Consider the following 20,805-nt stretch of genomic DNA (forward strand, 5'->3'; position numbering starts at 1 on the left):
TTTTTCAAGGTATAACTGTCACAAGGGAGTTTTCAGTGGGTAGAATTAGAGCATTGGATAGATGAAGAATGGAATAGATTTTTCTAAAGTGCTCAGTTCTAGCCTTACTCCTTAATTTCATTGGTGAATGAAGTGAATATTAAATAATTAACAAAGCACTTTTTGAGATCCCTCAGAATGAACTGCACAGCATAGCAAGATAATCTGAATTGACCAGTGATTTTAGCATTGTTCATTCTGGGGTACTCAGAATAGTAGCATCTGAAAAGTGCAAGATATGCATCATGGAAACATAAAGTCCTGAAGTTGAAAATATGCTATATGGGAAGTAGTGAAGTGAATTCATAGGCAATTTTCTCAATTTAAATCTCTTAGAAGCAAGCTCTAATCAAAGGTGATTCTGTAGGGTGGTTTTTTTTTTTTTATTGGGGTGTTTTTGGCATTGCCAGTATTTTGGGAACATCTCTAGTGACTCATAAAACGTGTGTTTTCCAACTCATTTTGCAAGCCTTCCTGCTCAGCAAAAAGCTTTTAGGTGCTCTGGAAGTTTCACTTTTATTCTTGGAGCTCTAGTTTGCATCAAAACATGGAGCCACATGGAGGTGCAGGAGAGAGTCAGCAGAGTTCCTTTGATTGCAGTCTTGGAAACTTGTACCTTGATCCAAGAACAGAAAAGGCTGAAGATAAACTGCATTAAAATCATACCAGTAATACTCTGAAGAGGGCTCACAGTATGAGGAAATTGATTCTGGAAACAGAAGGATGCTTTCCCCCCCCCCCTTGCAGTGTGTAATGTAAGAAAGGTTTAGGATTAGAAGAACAACAGCAGCATCTCAGTTGGGGGAATAGTGGTAATTTCATTTTAGGAAGATTGATTTGGACTAACTTCTCAGATTTAAAATACTTGCAAGTATTTTGTATAGAATTGCTTTTATTTTGAAACTCCAAAATGGGGGGGGAGGTATCCATTAGATTGTTTGAAGAAACAGCTATGAGATGCATAGTGTTTTGCGAATGCATAGGTTCATGTGAATAAAAAGTTTCTGTGAGCAATTTGAAGGTATTTTTCTGTTGACTGGCTAATAGTTATTCCAATACCTGATATGTTCATTTAGAAAAACATTTTAATGTTGTCTCTGACTAGACAGGACAGTTGTATACAATGTGTATAGACTAGTACAGCGTTAGAAAGATAATAGTGTCCTTATTTTAATGCAGTTTTCAAGTGTCAACTTTCTGTTCCTTAAGTTTTTCAGAAAAGGCTAAGATAAGTAAATTGCTTTTGGGTTTGGGTTTGTTTTTTTTTTTTAATGGTCTTTCACTGCTTGTCTTCATGAGTTCTTTCTTATGCTGTAATGTGGTATGTTTAAAGCTATGGGGCACTTACATGTTTTTCCCTTTCCATTTGTATCACTTTGTTTGTGAAGTATTATCTGGGCAAGCTTTGTGTAATTTTATAGATTTGGATTGGTTAATAGCAGTGTTATACTTTGAGATTACACATTTGTGATACCACATGTACATGTGCATAGGGAGTACAACTTGGAAACTGGATGGTTAGTGCAGGGGGAAATTAGTAACTGCCCACATCACATCTAATCTTTGAATAAACAGCAGTTGTTGCTCTCCAGAGCGTAAATCTACATGATTCCCAAGCATCAGTTACCCTTATCTTAAAAACATAATGTACCATGTACACAATGTAACAGAGGTACTGCTGTTATTTCTCTCAAAACCTATACACAATTGCCAGTAGTTTTTTGGAATATCTAATTTTGTTACTAGCGTAGTAAAAAAAACACCACCACCACCACCCAAAAAAAAAAAAAAAATGCTTAGCAGAGATGTACATATTTGTTGGACAGTATGAATCCAAAAATAACAGGTGAAACATGGACCCAATACAAGTGTTGCAAAGAGCAAATCCCATTTGAAGTATTGCCTTTGCTAGGTAGGGATATTAAAAACACAATTTTTATATCCTTAGAAGAGTACAGAAGAAAAATAGCAGAGTTCTTGGTAGATGAAAGACATTCTCTCTCTCCTGTTTCTCTGGTTTTTGGTTTGGCTTTTTTTTTTTACCCCGTGGCAGAAGGTGAGCTGGAGTAGGGGGGACGGCAGGGTTGGTTTGTTGATTTCTTTGTTTTATAAAACATTCCCCAAGATTGTTTTTTTTCATCTGTTCTTATACATCCATTTTTAAAAGTTTCAGGGACCCAGGAAGACGATGTTTTATGGATAGCAATGGCAGGCACTCATCAGGTATGGGCACTGATGTTGGAAGGTGGAAAACTACCAAAGGGAAGGTAAGCAGCTGTAATAAGAGGCATGTGAAATTGCTGTTTGTCTTGATAAACAGCATTCAAACCCCGAAGAGAGAGATAATCAAATTACACTAAAAATACTTTTTCTCAAGCTGTACTTAGCTTGAAGCTTGCTGCTTCTGTTCAGACTTAAAAGGCGTGTGTCCTTTAAAGTCTGCGTGCTTTTTCCCACACTGTTAGATGAAATGAAATATGCTACTTTCGCTATAAAACTATGACTCGGTAGGGTACATTTGTATAATTGAATGTTACTTTTCATTGCATTTGCTGAATTATCTAGTGATGAATGATAAACTGAGGTGAAATAAAAGTTAGCACAAAGGCATTGAATAATTCCTTGTGCTGCAGCACAGTTGGTTTTATAACTCACAAGTGCTTGTCCTGTAGCTTCTGTTTATGTATAATGTCTGAAGTATTTCAAACTTATTCTTGAACTTGGGTACTGTTTTCCTTTAGTGATTTAAAGAAAGGAGTCTGCCTTCGATTCGCTGGGAGTGGAAATGAAGAGAACAGAAACAACGCATACCCGCATAAGGCAGGCTTTGCACAGCCTTCAGGTCTCTCTCTGGCTTCTGAGGAACCATGGAACTGCCTTTTTGTAGCGGATAGCGAGAGCAGCACTGTGCGAACCATCTCTCTGAAAGATGGAGCAGTGAAGCACCTTGTAGGAGGAGAGAGAGATCCACTGGTAATCACTTCAAACTTCCCCACACTGCCCTACTAATATTCCTCAAGCCTGACCTGGAGGAACCACTTTTGGGGTGAGAGGGTAAATCAGTTTCCGTGGCCATCAATTTCTTAACTTCACTGCTTGGAATGCAAATGTATGCCGGTTGTGACACTCAGGTTGTAGTGCAAATTGTTGCTCCTCAGATAACAAATTAATTCACTTATTTTTAAAGTAGCCAACTTGATTCAGCATTGTGTGGTCATTAAAGCCGGCTGGATTCATATTGATAACGTAAATGTGAGAGTTTCCATTTCCATGGTTAGCATCCACACTTCCCAGTTTTCAGTATCCTTGTTTTGAAGTTGTCTGTCTTTTTTTTTTTTTTTTAAGCCAATGAATTTCCATTTAATTACAATCATTTAAATTCATGTCAACATTGAATAATCAAATATATTAATTTAATAAAATACTTTTGCAGAATTTGTTTGCCTTTGGTGATGTAGATGGAGCGGGCATAAATGCAAAGCTGCAGCATCCCTTAGGAGTAACATGGGACAAGAAAAGAAAACTACTCTATGTGGCAGATTCCTATAATCATAAGGTAAGCATATAGTAGCTTGTCATATACAGGCTTTGCAATTTTTATTACTACGAAGGATTATTTTAGGAACATACAAAGATTGCGCTTGGTTCGGTTAAGCTGAGGAAACAAATGATGTGAGTTCCTTTGTGGGTTCTTTTTCTTTCCTTCCTTCCCTTATGGGTCCTTCTTTTTACCATTGTTTTGCTGTCACATGCTGCTGTGTTGATATGATGATCCCTTGGGGAAGGTTTAAGTTACAGTTCAGACTAAAGACGCTTTCCTTGTATCTTCCCGAAAATACTGAACTAGAGCAAAAGAGCTAGGAGCGCTTAGTCAGGAATACTGCAGGTTTGATAAAACTGGGAGAACAAGAGGACTTGCTTCTCCCTTTAAAAAGCCACCCAAGTTTTGAGAAGTATTGTGGGTTGACTCCATGGAACTCTGAGACAAGAGAGGTTGTTTTGCATGATTGTTCTTATGTGATGTTGTATAAACTTTCATGTCTAGAAGGCTCTTAACTATACATTGATTAAATGCATTAAAAGAAAAGTAACTTGTTTTAATTTGAAGAATAAAGTGTATAACGCTAAATGCTTGTTGAAATTTATGTGGCAAATGAAATTTTGTTTTGGGTATTGTATAAAACATTATAAACTTTTTTGCTATTACTTTAAGAAAAAAAAAACCTCATCTATTTTTAGAGAAAAAAAGATACAGAAGTTAGCTTGCCTGTTTTGTTATGCTCTCACTATTTTGCAAATGTTTCCAGAAAGGCAACAAACATTAGAAAAACAAGCCATTCAGCATACTTTCATACCAGGGGGGTAGGTGCCTTCGAAATTGTGAAAGAGAACACTGAATGAAGACCAAAGGAAGAAGTAAAGTCCAGCAGGGAATGGCAGGGAGGGGAGATGGGAGGTGTCATTTGGTAAAGTATGCTAACTTAGCTTCTAGGATACATACTTGGTAGCTAAGGTACTCAAAGTTAGTGCTGGCTTCTGAAAATGTGGGGCATAAGATAATGCAGAACTTGTAAATCCTGATGGGCTTTTTCAGAGAAGTTTTTTTTTGTGTCTGTCTTTATCTTAGATTAAGGTTGTAGATCCCAAGATGAAGAACTGTGCTACCCTGGCAGGCACAGGAGAAGCAAGCAATGTTATTGGTTCCAGCTTTACACAGTCAACTTTTAATGAACCGGGAGGTTTGTGTGTTGAAGAAAATGGCCGCTTGATGTATGTTGCAGACACAAATAATCATCAGATTAAAGTCCTGGATATGGACACAAAAATTCTTTCCATGGCAAGTAATACTTATTAAACAGGCTGATAGTGGTATTTCTTGATATAAATTACTATTACAGACTTTGGCAAGTGGTATAAAAATCATATAGCTAATAAACTTTTTTGGTACAGTAGCTATATTCACAGAATGATTTGTGGTGATCTGGCAAATAAAAGTTGCCTGTTAGCACAGTTGTTGAAAGCCTTAGTCTTTGGAAAGGCAACTCCTGTATGAAAACAGAAAGTGATGATCCTCTAGAAAAGGAACAGTACAGAAAAATGAGTTATTAAAAAATACAGCCGAGTTTTTCAGTATGACAAGCATTTCATGAGAACTTGCCAACTCCCTTTTTAACAAGTGGAAGTTGAAATCGTTTACGAAGTCCTGTAATTAAGCCGTAAGAGATGATTTTGGGAGGTCAGTGACTTAAAGCAGGATACATAGCGGGCTTCCAAGTTGTCAAATCAAAACCACTGTCATAATTGAGCACTGCTGTATTTCCTTATAAACATGAAGGCAAAACAAATTCGTGCTCCTGTCCATCTTACAATGGCACTATGTCTTAGTGTTTTCATATGTATATGACATAATGGTCCAGCTGTCGTCTTGTATGTTTCTTGCATTTAATAGTACATGATATTAATGTGTGTTTAAATTTTCATATTTTATAATATGTTGGTGGCTTTTCTGGGAAATTATCCTTTACTTTACTGTGCAATCTGCATGGTTAAAATCTTGGATTTTATTACCGAAGCATGCGGTTTACCACCAGATTGAAGAAAATGCCTATAAATTTTATTTAAAGTAAAAATATAATGCAACTGTTAAAATTTTAAATTAAAGGATACTCTAAGTAGTGGATACTCTAAAGTAGCTGTGAATTTTATGATTTTAATAGCAAATATTATTTTTATTTGGATTAATCAGTTTTATCTTTTTCATTTAAAAAAAGAATTTTGTCCTTCCCTTTTTCTTTGTCACTGTAGTATTGTTGCACTGTGTCAGAAAGTTTTACTCCAACAGCCATATTATCATGTGTTAGTTTTCCTAGTCCGTGTCAGCTTTTAAACTGTGATTGTATTGTGAAAACCTATTTGCTTTCAGTACGAATAAAAATAAATATTTTGTTTGATTTCTACTGATAGTTGCCTATCCTGAATCCAGAAGCATGCGATGTTCCAGATAACCTGCCTGTGCAAAAGGATAAAATAACAAACCTTCTAAAACTGCCTAAATCTGCACCAAATGTTCAACTTCCTTCACTAACTGTAGCTCCTGGCCAGACAATTCAGTTTTTGTTAAAGTTGACTCTTCCTCCAGATTCAAAACTGAATGAAGAAGCACCCAATTCCTGGTTTATCACAGCAGAAGGTAAAGTGCCTGTGTTGTTTTATCAGTTCAACAGGAGTAGTTAAGATACAAAGTGGGTTATATCATGACGTGCCTGTAATACAAGGGATCTCAGTCTGATGAATCAAAATGTCCCTCGCAGTCCTGTCTTCCCATTTGACCTTGTGATGCAATACATCTTATTTAGAGTTGATACGTTTAACATTTGGAGTGGGAAGGTTAAAAAAACCCACCTGATAGGCTGTTTTTTGCTTGAATTAATACATGCTGCATTATTTTTTTTAACTTTCTTGGAACAAGCTGCCAGTGAGGGCTTGCAAAGGGTACTGATCCCAGGACAGACAGGCTTTTTGCTCCTTAGATGCTTGCCCTCTCCTCTGTGTCTATGAACAGCTTATCCCAGCCCTACCATCTGTTTCTAGGAGAAAGCTCACCATGAACCTGAAGCATATTCCTGAAAGAGACTCCTTTTTTTTTTGCTTTTATCTCTTCCAAAAAGTATTTGAGGTGCACTTATACCTAACTACTTTGAACCTACTTTGTTATGATTCATATTTGCACATTTCTGCTTGAATATTTCTATAATAAGGTACACTTTCTTACGTAAGAGGTAAATTATGGTATGTCAAGGAAGCAGAAATGATTGGCCTTTCTTGCAAGTTCTTTTGCTGACTTCCTGTGTGGCCTTGCACAACTCTTTCAGTCACTATGTACCTTGGTTACTGTGAAATGGGAATATTATTATTATATTGGAATAATGGAAATATTACTTCATGTTGTGGCAGTTTTCTGAGCCTAAATTAATCTCTCTCAACTCTTAAGTATTCTAAAAGAGCACATGGAACATGTTCATATGGTGTGCGACTGGAGTGGTTTTAATTCTAGCCATTGTTGCCATCCTTACGCTGGCAATTACTATGTCCATAACATGACTGGTAGAATAGATCCTGTGAGTGTTCCCTAAAATTCTGTTCTGTACAAAAATAGCAAGGTTATCTGAAATGCCTTCTTGCACAGGATGACCATTAGTGGGTGTTTGGAGACAGTGCTTTCCAGTGGTCTAGCTGTACCCAAAAGGGAGAATCTATCTGTGCCCTTGGAAGTACTATATGAAAGCCAATATACAAAATAACCCAATTTTTTTTCACAATTCTTTGTGTATTGAAACAGTTTTGCCTGGTTATTGAGTTACTCAGGTGTGACTCATTTGCTTTAAGTTTAATACATTTACGCTCTAGGAGAAAATTTCTTATCTCACTGGAATGTCAATACTTCTAAAAAGTATCCTATAGTAGGTATATTATTTTTATTTGGATTAATCAGTTTTATCTTTTTCATTTAAAAAAAGAATTTTGTCCTTCCCTTTTTCTTTGTCACTGTAGTATTGTTGCACTGTGTCAGAAAGTTTTACTCCAACAGCCATATTATCATGTGTTAGTTTTCCTAGTCCGTGTCAGCTTTTAAACTGTGATTGTATTGTGAAAACCTATTTGCTTTCAGTACGAATAAAAATAAATATTTTGTTTGATTTCTACTGATAGTTGCCTATCCTGAATCCAGAAGCATGCGATGTTCCAGATAACCTGCCTGTGCAAAAGGATAAAATAACAAACCTTCTAAAACTGCCTAAATCTGCACCAAATGTTCAACTTCCTTCACTAACTGTAGCTCCTGGCCAGACAATTCAGTTTTTGTTAAAGTTGACTCTTCCTCCAGATTCAAAACTGAATGAAGAAGCACCCAATTCCTGGTTTATCACAGCAGAAGGTAAAGTGCCTGTGTTGTTTTATCAGTTCAACAGGAGTAGTTAAGATACAAAGTGGGTTATATCATGACGTGCCTGTAATACAAGGGATCTCAGTCTGATGAATCAAAATGTCCCTCGCAGTCCTGTCTTCCCATTTGACCTTGTGATGCAATACATCTTATTTAGAGTTGATACGTTTAACATTTGGAGTGGGAAGGTTAAAAAAACCCACCTGATAGGCTGTTTTTTGCTTGAATTAATACATGCTGCATTATTTTTTTTAACTTTCTTGGAACAAGCTGCCAGTGAGGGCTTGCAAAGGGTACTGATCCCAGGACAGACAGGCTTTTTGCTCCTTAGATGCTTGCCCTCTCCTCTGTGTCTATGAACAGCTTATCCCAGCCCTACCATCTGTTTCTAGGAGAAAGCTCACCATGAACCTGAAGCATATTCCTGAAAGAGACTCCTTTTTTTTTTGCTTTTATCTCTTCCAAAAAGTATTTGAGGTGCACTTATACCTAACTACTTTGAACCTACTTTGTTATGATTCATATTTGCACATTTCTGCTTGAATATTTCTATAATAAGGTACACTTTCTTACGTAAGAGGTAAATTATGGTATGTCAAGGAAGCAGAAATGATTGGCCTTTCTTGCAAGTTCTTTTGCTGACTTCCTGTGTGGCCTTGCACAACTCTTTCAGTCACTATGTACCTTGGTTACTGTGAAATGGGAATATTATTATTATATTGGAATAATGGAAATATTACTTCATGTTGTGGCAGTTTTCTGAGCCTAAATTAATCTCTCTCAACTCTTAAGTATTCTAAAAGAGCACATGGAACATGTTCATATGGTGTGCGACTGGAGTGGTTTTAATTCTAGCCATTGTTGCCATCCTTACGCTGGCAATTACTATGTCCATAACATGACTGGTAGAATAGATCCTGTGAGTGTTCCCTAAAATTCTGTTCTGTACAAAAATAGCAAGGTTATCTGAAATGCCTTCTTGCACAGGATGACCATTAGTGGGTGTTTGGAGACAGTGCTTTCCAGTGGTCTAGCTGTACCCAAAAGGGAGAATCTATCTGTGCCCTTGGAAGTACTATATGAAAGCCAATATACAAAATAACCCAATTTTTTTTCACAATTCTTTGTGTATTGAAACAGTTTTGCCTGGTTATTGAGTTACTCAGGTGTGACTCATTTGCTTTAAGTTTAATACATTTACGCTCTAGGAGAAAATTTCTTATCTCACTGGAATGTCAATACTTCTAAAAAGTATCCTATAGTAGGTGCTGTGTACCTAAGTAAAACCATAAACTAGTGTTCTTGAAGGTGAAGGGAGGACACTTAGCATTCAGACTCTGTGAGAAATTTCTGAACTTTATAAACACATTTTCTGTCAGACTCTAGGCACCCTAAAGTAAGTCATGCATGGTACAGAGAACTGTTACCTCTTGGAGGAAGTGAACAAGATACCCACTAAGGCAGTAGAGAGCAGAGGACAGCTTAACTGACTGTTTAATGAGTTGCTGAACAGTTTTAAAAAAAAGAAGAGCCTAGAGCATCGTTTTCTTTAGTTTCTGTGTCAAGTTTTTGACGTTGAAATTGCATCATTTGCACCTTCAGTAGATTTTTTGAAAGCAATAGAGAGAACATTTCTATTTCAGTTATGTTCACTTAGTTGTTGCACTGCATTGAAAAACATTTATTTTTAGAAATGCTGCTAGATTTTAAAATTCTACTAATGTTTAGTAATTGTTCTCTGGCTGAATTTGCATGCCATATTGGCTTTTACAATGATAAATACTTGTTAATAGTTATCCCTCCTTGTAGATGCAGTTAAACTGATCTGAAAGTAAACATCTCATCTTTTGACTCGTCTTTTGTTGGCCAGCTTTCAAAGTGTCCATGTGGTAGCTTAATTAAATCGATCGCTTTTAAAAGCAGTCAACAAATACTGTACAGGCACTGCAATTTGTTTATATGCCTCATGATTTAAAGTAGTTTCTCATCCCAGTTTGTGCTTTTGAAGTACAGATAGACTATTTCCAGGAGAGTTGTCACACTCCAAATATTGTTGAAGTAAAGATATATGTGATAGCTTAGAGGGTTAGTAAAATTGGAGAATGTAAGCAACCTAAACTCAACAAGTCATTTCAAGCTCATAAATTCTAGAGCCAACTTTTAGGTATTTTCTGAAAAATGCCAAAAAGAGCACTTCATCCATCTCACTTACAGTAAAATACAGAATACAATGCAATGAGCTAGGTATATTTTTTGTGCAGTTCATTTTTCAGTTCATATACTCTTAAATATTTAAATAAATGTGAAACTAAAGTTCTGTTGTAACACTCAGCCTCAACATCACTAAGTTGCAGTAACGCGCTTGTAAAACCAACGCTTCTGTTTGGAAATGCCATAATTTACCTGCAGTTTTATGCATTTATGGCAGATATTTTACCTGGAGTATTAGACTTCTGATACAAATGTATAGCAGCCCGTTAATTTAAGGAGTTTTGCTTGCCTATCTCAGAATAAATTTTAATATCCTCTTAAGAGCATATAGGACGAATTGCAGATCCATTGCATTTAAATAAGATGTACTGTATATATATCTATAGTTCTGAAGCAAAGCTATGGATCTCTCAACCTTTAAATGACTGCTAAAGAAGCATTTGTAAATTACTTTTCCTTTTTTTTTTTTTTTGTGTGTCCATGACTGAAAAAATCAGGTAGGAAATTTCCCCTAATGTTGCATATGGAAAGAAAGTCCATGTTGTCCTATAGGTAAAATTAGTGTTTTCTGTAGGTTTCAGACATAGTGTTAAATATCCTAATGATAAAACTTGTTCTTCTTTTACAGATAATACCTGGTTGCTTCAAGGACAGTGTCTGTCTGGAGAAATAAAGGATGTTTCCTGTCAAACTATCATTCCCTTTCAGTTACCCAGGAGCCATCTGTCAGCTGAAGCTATCCTGGCTGTCAAAGCGTGCCTCTACTATTGCAGCAAAGGTAGCAGTGCCTGTATGATGAAAGGAATCTCATTCAGTCAGCCTTTACAAATAGCTAGTACAAACCAAGGCAGCTTGACTCAAGTTGAACTGATACACACGTTTTTAACCAACTAACCCAAAGCCAGCTAATTTCATACTTTATTTTACTACCCACCTGTATTTTACTGTAGGAGAAAAACTTTTCTCCATTGTTCGTTTTCCTGGAGCTTATGACAAAGCTAAGAAATAATATATGAATATAAAATGAAGTAGATTTCCCTACAGCTTAACGTGAAAATTTATCATCACAACCTCATTTCTTTTCATTACAGTAGCAGCGATAATATTGTAATACTCTAGACTGTTGCCAATTGTGAATATATTGGATGTATGCCATTCTAAGCAATGAGCAACAATTTTTGGAGTCCTTTTGAAAGAGCTGGTGTTACTTTGTGATGCTACTGTAAGAAGTTCTTTGCACTGTACATACTGCTAGAATAGTTAGATCATTTCGGACTAACAGTTACAAATTCCTTTTGTGCCCTTACTAAATTTTAATAGAATGTCAAAACGAATAGTTTCTTTCTCTAGGCTGTAAAAGAAGTATCTTGCTTATTTTTCTGTAATGGCATTTATGACACATGTATTTTGAAAATACATCTTGAAGTAGGTGCAGCTCTAATTTTATGCAAACTGAGTGTTTTGCTTAACTAGATATGACCGCCTAATATGAAGAGCATAGTTTCATGGAAAAATTTCTGTGAAAGGAAGTGTTCAAGTTCCTACAGCAGAATTTCATGCTGATTTCTAACAAAGAATGTGCCTCTCTCTAATCTGTATATATATGAAGAAAAAAAAAACCACAAAACCATGCTGGAGTTTTTCTGATACATACCAATTTACATTTTATACTAAGTGGTAGATAATGATTGAATATCTAAACTGCAAAAATTAAATGTCAACCATTTCAAGCAGGGTGAATCACTTTCCTACTTTTATGATTTCTCTGTAAAGACTTGTCTGAAGACTTCTGTCTTGCAAATACATAATATTAAGAAAAATATTATACTCTTGAAGTCTGATTCAGAGTCTTTTGAAGTCACTGTTAGTCCCCCAATTTGTAATAGTGGCCATGAACCAGAACTATATATTTAATAATGGATTATTTGCATTCATGTTTAGAGGTTTTGAGCTTTTGCTAGAAAACTGGTAACCTAATCTTTGAGTAAGGTGCTTTAAAACTGAATTACAAAACTCTGCCTTTGGAGGTTAAGTGTTTTGCAAGTAAAATTCCTTCAATTTGCCATAGTAAGTAGCAGGAATACAGGAGGGGAGTGCAAGTTCTTTTACTTGAACTGGAAGAGTTTCCACAGTGCTTAAGTGGTAATTGGATTAGGCTCTGCGTTCTGGCCATGAGAATCAGTTCTGAGAAGATGATTTTGTTTTAAGTTTGAAGATAGTATTTTTACATACATTATAAAGTACAGTAGTGAAAGAATTTTTATATAGTCTTTTCCAAAACAATCACCATTGTTCCTGACACCTGTCAATAAATCCCCAGTATGATTTGTTGTTGCTCTTTCTTACTTAAAGGCTGACTGAAATGTTGGTCATGAACCCGAGAGGCTTTTGTTTTAAGGGAACCGTATGGACTGGTGTGGTTTTTCCTTCCATTGAAATGCCAGTCTATCTGCAAGTTCTCTGTAGTACCAGAAATGGTTATTATCTCACCTGTCAGCAAGGCAGGGGCTGAACTATTATTTTTCTTGTGTTTGTTTTTTAAGCAACTTTTCTAATTCAGTGTTTCAGCTGCTTTTAGTAAGCCTCTCAATTCTCACATGCCATTTTGAAGGACAAAGCTTTGCTACTTTGTTCGCACATTGTAAATGCTATTGGAAGGATGGGGGTAAAGAAAATGATTTGGGCATTTGTCATTTTTTACACTTTAGTACAACTGACTCTTAGAATTTTTTTTGTTTGTTTAACTTTGGATAGTAGCCAGGAAACCTTAGATCAGCTTCCAGCTAGCCCACAGATTTTCTGTTGCTTACTGAAGAAAACAAGCATTAATTTCAGAAGTTCAGAATAACGAACCAAACTCTTACAGTTATCTTGAATGTATAATTCAGTAGATGGATTTTTTTTTTCTCTCATTTTCACCTAGAATGACATTGTATTTGTCTATTTCAGTTGGATGAGATCATAAAATTCCAGTATTCAAAAAAAAAAGTCAACAAATCTGTTTTCTTATTGACACTTTTTAATTAATGTATTGCTATAGGGGAAAGACTGTGTATTCCTAACTTTATTTAACTTTAGTGTGTAATGTTTAAATATAGTATTGTAGATATGTTTTCTATCTAAATGTACACATATGAATGTGTGTTTAAGTGTCATATCCTTTTTGTTTTCAAGTTTCAACTTCTAGTCACTGTATTTAGACACACTCCACTATAAGCTTATTGGGAAAGGGTGATAGTAGGTAGTAGGAAAACCATTGCATAAGCATCAAGCTGAAGTCCAGGATCAAACTGTAAAGGACCTTTAAATATTTAGTTGTAGCCAAATTTCAAACAATCATATTTCAAGGAAATAGTTTCTTCACTAGTGGAGAACAGGAATATATCTGTCTGAACCAGTTTTTTCTTTATCTTTTAAGTCCATGTCTTGTGGCAGATGACTGAATCTTATACTGCCCCCCACTCTCCTAGTTTATATACTATATCCATGCTACTATTACTCTTTCTACAAAGCCTCAGAGCATTCCTTGCTACTGCACTGTAATGGCTTTATACTAAAGGAGAGGCAGAAGATGTGATACCATCTTAAAAAGACACATAACCCACTATTTACAAAGAAAATCTGTATATCCCAAAATGCTTTACCCCCAAATCCGGTAAGTCCCTTTTAGGCAATAACCCCTTTAGTTTGCAGGAGAGCTGTTTTTCCTGACTCATCTTAGTGGGTTTCATATAGGGACACTGCTCTAATCATTCTCCTTCGTCATCTTAGGAGCAGCTGATTCTCAGTGTGCTCCAGTTCTTGCTGATGAGGTTACTGGGGTTCTTCTGCTCCTCGCTCACTCAGTCTGTGTGTTCGCTGTGATTGGCCTTTAATCATATAGCCTAATGCTATGTTTTGTTTATCCAAGGACTAGCGTACACATTCCTGGAGTCACTCCTTCTGTTTCACTTGTGGTATACAGACATTTGAATGTTCTGTAATTAGAAAAACACAGTTTTTAAAAGCTTATGATGTTTAGGGATATTATTTCCATTGCTTCCTCCAGGGTTTACAAGATGCTCTTACAGTAAAGCAGCAGGTGCCATAAATGTAACCAGACAGGCAAACAGAATAGCACATACAAGCTACAGAAATTTGTTTCAGTTAAGTACCAGAAACCATCTTCAAAACGTGATTCAGAAAAACAGAAGACTTTACTACTGTTACTTCTGAAAAATCAGATATATTGATGACTGCTATCTTTTTGTACGGTAATTTAGTTTATTAGTGTTTCCTGATATAAAAATTCTGAGCAGATTGGTATGGCTCAGCACTCCCAGATTTGTATCTTACAGTAAAAGTATGTAATTCAAGGCCTTTTCAAAACATGTCTTTCTACTGACTTTAATAGGTTTTGCATCAGACCTTAATAAATTAATAAATTACTATAGCAAATCTCTAAAGACTATTGGTCATGGTTGTATTGTATAATGGAAAGAAGTTCAGTGGCATTTGCAGTTTAGTTCTAGCGTTTGCTTTCCTGGAACAGCTTTTGGTTTTTAATGAATATATTAATAGTTCCATGAGATGTTTTTAGAAATTTTATTTAATTACAGTACCATATTCTTCATTAGACTAGAAAAAAGATAATGTGGTTTCAAAGGGAGAGCATAATGTATTTTAATAGGTTTTTCATGTTGTCTGAATTCAGCAGTAACTTTCTGTAGTTTGTTCCCTCCTGTTGAAGGAAGAGGAGGGATGCTGACTGTGTAAACCTATTGATGGGCACATTTTATGCACACATTTTTAGTTGACTCCTTTTTGTGTTAGATTCTCACATGTCATTTTGGGCTTTTCTGCTGGATGCACTTCTTCATAGTTCGTGTTTTGCCTCTCATGTCTTCCAGTTGTAGAGCTCTATGTTTGTATAATGCTGTGGTAATGTCGTGATACAAAGTGAGTACAGACCAGATGAGTAATACATGAGAAAGTAGTTTTATAGAATCATGTAAATGCCTTATCTCCTTAGCCTGAGTAAAGGTGCGTATGGCTTCCAGTACATTGTATATATTCTTAATGCACTTTTTTTATTCCAATGGGCAAATCTTTGCAGCTCAAACCATGGGTAAAACTATTTTTTGTGAGAATGTCAAGAAAAACATATTCCTTATCTCTTGCTCAGAGGAGGGGGATGATCAGAATGAAGTGACTTTCCTTCTCGTGCAGGGGCATGTCCTTCTGTTCCTTTAATTATTGACTATTTATTTTAGCAGAGAGAGTTGTATTATTGACCACAAATTCTCTTGAATTTTTGATTCCTAACAAGGTTTTCTACATACATGGAAGCTTTAAATGTCTGACTTTGTAGAGTTACGAGTGATATATCTAGTTTAAAATGGCTTATAGTTTAGCAGACAATAGCAGAGATTTATGTACATTCTTATGATCTGTAATTTTTTAAAGTCGCTGTTACTGATTAAGACTTACCTCAGAGAGACATTGCAGCTGAACTCCCACAGAAGTGTGTTCATAAACTGTGTGTTGCAACTCAAAAGTGAGTTTTTTTGCTTGTATAATGCGCGAGAGATGCTGTGACACGTTGCCTATATGTGTCCTCCAGGCTGCAGTTGTGCTACCTGGGGAGAATTTACCATGCACAGCAGCTTATCAACCACTCACACTAACTCTCCACTCAAATCTGCCAGCTCAGTTGTTCATATAATCAATTAAAATTACTGATTTATGTTAGCAAAGATTTAGTATTTAGAATTAATCATTATAATTTTCATTGAAATTGGTTTGTCAGGGATTAGAGGAGCTTCTCTGTCCCAAGCAGGTAAAGTGTAAGAATGGTGACAATTAGTTGGAGACAGTTGTTGAAAATGTGAGACCTGGTTATTTTTTAATTAAACCACCACATCTGTCTTTGTATACTACAACAGATCATTAATTTAGAAATGGTATTTCTAATATTTTACATTCCATTATGTTCATATAACCAAATTTGACTACTGTCTTCCATCAGAAGCAGCTGTTCTTACATTTTACAGTTTTTGTACTATCATATGTAAAATCACTTACTCTCGTTAAGGATTAGGATTCATTCTTGTTAAGGATTCAGCACACCTATGATTGAGTTTCCAAGTTTGTCTTAGTTTCTTTGTCATAATATTATGGGGGATTTTGGTTAGGTTTGGATCTATCTTTTCCTCCTGTAGTTTCCCCAAGAATGAAATGCAGCCAGTATCTTGTTACCATGGAGGGATCCAAGTAGGGTAATTCCCTCCACCAGCTCCTTGCCCCTCCCCTGCTTTAGGGATGGGGATGTAAACAGCAAGTGCAATAGGGCTGTCCCATATAAAGATAACATTACCTGGCAGCTCACTCCAAAAGGGTGCAAATGAGGTGACAATTTCAGGATGAGTTACACCATGACACTAATCTTCAAAATGGATAGACCTAGTGCATACTGGCTTTCTGGGGTTTCCTGCTTCCTAGGTCTACTTCTCTTTACGGCCTATAAAATCTTGCTCCATAAAGAAGGCAAGACTTCTGCCCTTATTCCTGCAAAAATCTTCAGTTAATTGATTCATTAGTAGTCTTTATCTTAAGATAACCTGGTAATAATTACTGGAATTTAGGACCTATCTGGACCCTCCCCCACACTTCTAGGTAGCATTAGAATAAGATTATGTCCTCAGGTCAACTTCATCAAGCTTTACACTGATGCAGCTACCATCAAAATCTTGACCTTTACTTCTGGCCCTGTCCAGTGAGGTCCTGAAGTTGTTTCTAGATCTCCCAGAGCATCCCATCAAACTTGAGTAGCCTATGCAGGGGTTTTGATGGCTCTCAGTTTCAGGAAACTTTGATACTATAAATGAAATACTTTGGCTATTAGGTGATTTGAAAGATACCCCAGTTTGCTATCTTTGCTATCCCAGTTGCAGACTGTGCTTAATTATTTTCAGAGGGTAACACATTTTTGTCGCAGTTGCAAAACTAGAAATCTTGGATATAAGTTGAGGAGTGTTTGTGCAGCTATAATTACTTACTGCTTAGTGTACCTCTTTGTTGGTCCATTGCTTTCAAGTGTACCAGAGAACTGGTTTTGCAGGCCCTAGGGCTAAGCAAAAGAATTGCAAGTATTTTTCAAGTCTTGCCTAGTTCCTTTGAAACATCAACAATTTTGAGCTGAAGAAATCCCACTTGTAAAAATCTGTTCATAAATCTACCTTAAATTAATGCTCTGTACTCAACATGCCTCAGAAGAACAATATTCCACACTATATTTTCCCCCTTTTGACTAAGTATTTAGAAACTCAACCCATCTGGCCATTGTCAGACTTCATAGAAAGCAAGATAACGATTCCCAATTTGATTTTACATTCATGTTTTTTAAAAATAAGAGCTTGTTTTTCAAGCTTTTGATTAAACTGAAATACCTCATTTTGAACCATCCATTCAAGGAATCTGTCCTGAGAGTTGCCTGTGTCAGATAACTGGCTTCCAGATTTTAAAAATTCGGAATTGATAGTGAAGTGGAGGAACAGAATTGCTAAATGTTTTATGTTTTGAATGTTTAACTTCAAAGCTATCCAATTTCACTTTTAAAGGAGAATTAGTGCAATTAAAACTTTCTCTTCTGTAAAGCATTACCATTAATGTACCATTAATCATTGTATCATTAAAACCTGTCATAGGTCTTTGTGATTTTATAAAGAAATCAATAAAGAAAAATAAGGTAGTTGTAAAACTGCGACTGGGTGAAATCCAGGTGCTCCAAGGTTAGCAGCAAATATCTTTAGAGCCAGTAGTTCAGCCCAATGTGACAGAAATTCTGCATTTTCATTACATCATGATGGCTGAAGGAAAAAATCAGTGCCTACAATACTTTGACAGTGTATCCTTACAGAAATGTTGGAGTACTGATTGAAATAAGGTATTTGACCTTCATGGTTTGCAAGTTTCAGAGGTTTTTAATTCTCTACTAATTCTGAAACTCTTCAGAGTTTTCCTTCTCCTTTATGTTTTTGAATTACGTTGAAATTAAGGTGCTTTTTGTTCAAGCTACTCTTCTTACGAAGTACTTTAAAATGTTTTTTCTCAATCTTATGAAACTGTTGTTACCTCTTTTGTATACTTCAGAACAAACTTGGCAAGGAGATTTCAAACATCTTGCTGAAATTGTGATATGAGAGAGGTGAAAGGCAAAACATTCATTGATCTAAAAGGGCGAGGGTGATGCGTCTTGGTATTTGAGGGGTGGAGGGTTGGTCTTCATTTTGTTGGGTTTTTTCCCTGTTTTACAGATCAGCAAAGATTCTTTAAATGGCAGAAGTGTGTGTAGAGGCAGCTAGGAAGGGTCAGGTTCTCTCACTGTGAAACCATATAACTTCATTTAGGTTATGATGCTGGGATGTCTAAAAATCCCAGCAGTATAATACTGGTGAAGAAAGTCACATCTGAGCATTTAACACCTTAATGAATGTCTCCATATGGTTTAAGGGGAAAGACGGGGTTTGTTTTTTTTTTTTCTTCCTTGAGAACTTCAGTGTTGCTTTGTGGACATTGGAATATTTTTGTCTGCTCTTTGAGATACTAAACCTCTGGTTTTCCATTACATGCAATGCAAAGCCTTTCAAATATCTGAACATTTAAAAGATGTGTTTTATGTTTGTTGCTACAAAATATGTGAAGAATTAAAACTGAAGGCACTTCATCTACAGCTGATATAGATTGTGTAAATTCTTCACATACAGCATTGCCTAATAGCGTTCTTAACAGTATTCATGGATTATGATCCTTTTTAAATAAAAGGTAAATGTCCTGTAATACTATGAGAACAAATAAATACACTGTAGAAGAAATGTCAGCCTTGGATATCAATTCAACAAATAAACAGTGATTAAAGAATGTACTCTTTCTCCTGTGAAACCTCTTTCTCCTTGTAAAGCTTTTTCATGGAAAAATAAACGTTAAAAATTTTATCTTTTCTTTCAAGGCTGGGTTTGTCTGTCAATCTTTACATGAACATGGATGTGGAAGTTATGAAATGCGTCTGCCGTAAGGGGTTACAGCTTGATTAAAATCCTTTAATTAACAAGTACTATTCATTTCACACTCCCTTTCCCACAGGGCTCTGCAGTCGTGGGTGTCAGCCGACCATTCAGTGACCTGAAGGTTGGTGAAACAGCGTGCAGTCGTGAGGACTCCCCAGTTTCAATGTTACACAGTGGTCTGGAAACAAGAGATCTGGTTTTATTCCATTTCTGCACATAAAAGAGATGAGAAATGGTGTACTGCATGAGTCATAGGCTGACTGTTTTGTAGCCTTCAGCTTATTGCAGAGATCCCAGAGCGAGCTTAGCTGCTGGAACAGATCTCGCTGCATTGAGCTCCACTTTGAAGCACTGTTTGGCCATATTGCTGTGGCTAAACTGCCACGGTTTGCAGTATGTGGGTGCCCGTTTAATAATTATGGTCGAACCATATTTTAACAGCAGCTTCTAAAAAATATAATTGTTTTACTTGCATAACAGTTTTGCAGCTGTGACTAAGAACATATGGATACAGAGTACTAACACAGGCTTCTCGTGTGCACCAATGCAACTGAGGACCGATACCAACATACCTACGAAGATAATCTCTTATTTATGCTGCTCATCATCATTTTATTGATACAATGATTTATCGTTAATGAAAGCATCGTATGCCAAAAATTCCGGCATATTTACTATAGGTGAGCCCCAGCAATAGTAAGTGTAGCTCTGTTGAATTTTTTTCCCCTTGCTAAAGATTATTGCTCATGACTATTCATCCATTCAAATGTTTAAAACATTTATACATACTACTTATAAAACTCAGCTAACTTTCTTTGATTTCCATCCAGATTAAATATATTCAGCTTAGCCTGATGCAGTAAGTCTGAATTTGACAAACATTCAAACAAATTTATTTGCAATTTCTGTGTTTTGTTATAAAATGCATCTAAAGCTTCTACCGAGCCTAACTCAGCTAGCTTAGGCAGGGTCGTGCCATCTCTCAGCATCTTAGTGAGCATTTGCCTCAGATCATAAAGCTGAAAGTTTACTTGCTTTCAGCCATCATCTCTGAAATGACACCTTCACCCCCAACTTTTATTTAAGTATTCTTAAAACAATAAGCCTGTATGTACACAGACTTGTACATTCTATGTGCAAACAAATCTATGATGCTTGTGTGTAACGGCATTTGTGTGACTGAGCTGGACTTGTGCATTTTGCCAGAACCCAGGGAGGCACTGCCCGGTAGAGATTTCTGTGGTCACAAAGTCGCTGCTCTAGGAAACAATCAATTAGGTTGTTTCTAAAGGCAAGGGAAAGGAGCCTTTCATGTGAAATTCGCTAACGGGGCCAAGATATTTTCTTGTTATTGCAAGGGATTCTGCAGTCTTCTGCCAAGAGGAACTTATCCAGAGATCGGGTGGATGGGGCTTTAAAAGGCTTCTCTCTCTGCCTTGTCCTTCCCATCTGAAGTAGTTTCCTGTGGCTGTTCAAAATCATGACCCTGCTGCCTCATCTGAATTTTATCCTTTCTGCCTGTCACCCTGGTATTTCGTGCACACAATCCCACCAGAAACTGAAAAC

The 20,805-nt window shown here is 36.4% G+C and overlaps 1 protein-coding gene across 1 annotated transcript in view; it reads left to right on the forward strand.

Moving 5' to 3' along the window:
* NHLRC2 (NHL repeat containing 2) overlaps positions 1–19,172 on the forward strand; it is a 41,372-nt gene extending 22,200 nt beyond the window's left edge. Inside the window, exons 6-11 of the mRNA XM_009277885.1 lie at positions 2,207–2,306; positions 2,781–3,012; positions 3,473–3,595; positions 4,667–4,876; positions 6,004–6,229; positions 10,824–19,172. Of these exons, the coding sequence (XP_009276160.1) occupies positions 2,207–2,306; positions 2,781–3,012; positions 3,473–3,595; positions 4,667–4,876; positions 6,004–6,229; positions 10,824–11,089 (1,157 nt within the window). The 3' untranslated portion in view covers positions 11,090–19,172. The remainder of the gene's footprint in view (positions 1–2,206; positions 2,307–2,780; positions 3,013–3,472; positions 3,596–4,666; positions 4,877–6,003; positions 6,230–10,823) is intronic.
* The last annotated feature ends 1,633 nt before the right edge of the window (positions 19,173–20,805 follow it).

Source organism: Aptenodytes forsteri, unplaced genomic scaffold, assembly GCF_000699145.1.
Source record: "Aptenodytes forsteri isolate BGI_AS27 unplaced genomic scaffold, ASM69914v1 Scaffold15, whole genome shotgun sequence".
In the NCBI taxonomy this organism is placed as follows: domain Eukaryota; kingdom Metazoa; phylum Chordata; class Aves; order Sphenisciformes; family Spheniscidae; genus Aptenodytes; species Aptenodytes forsteri.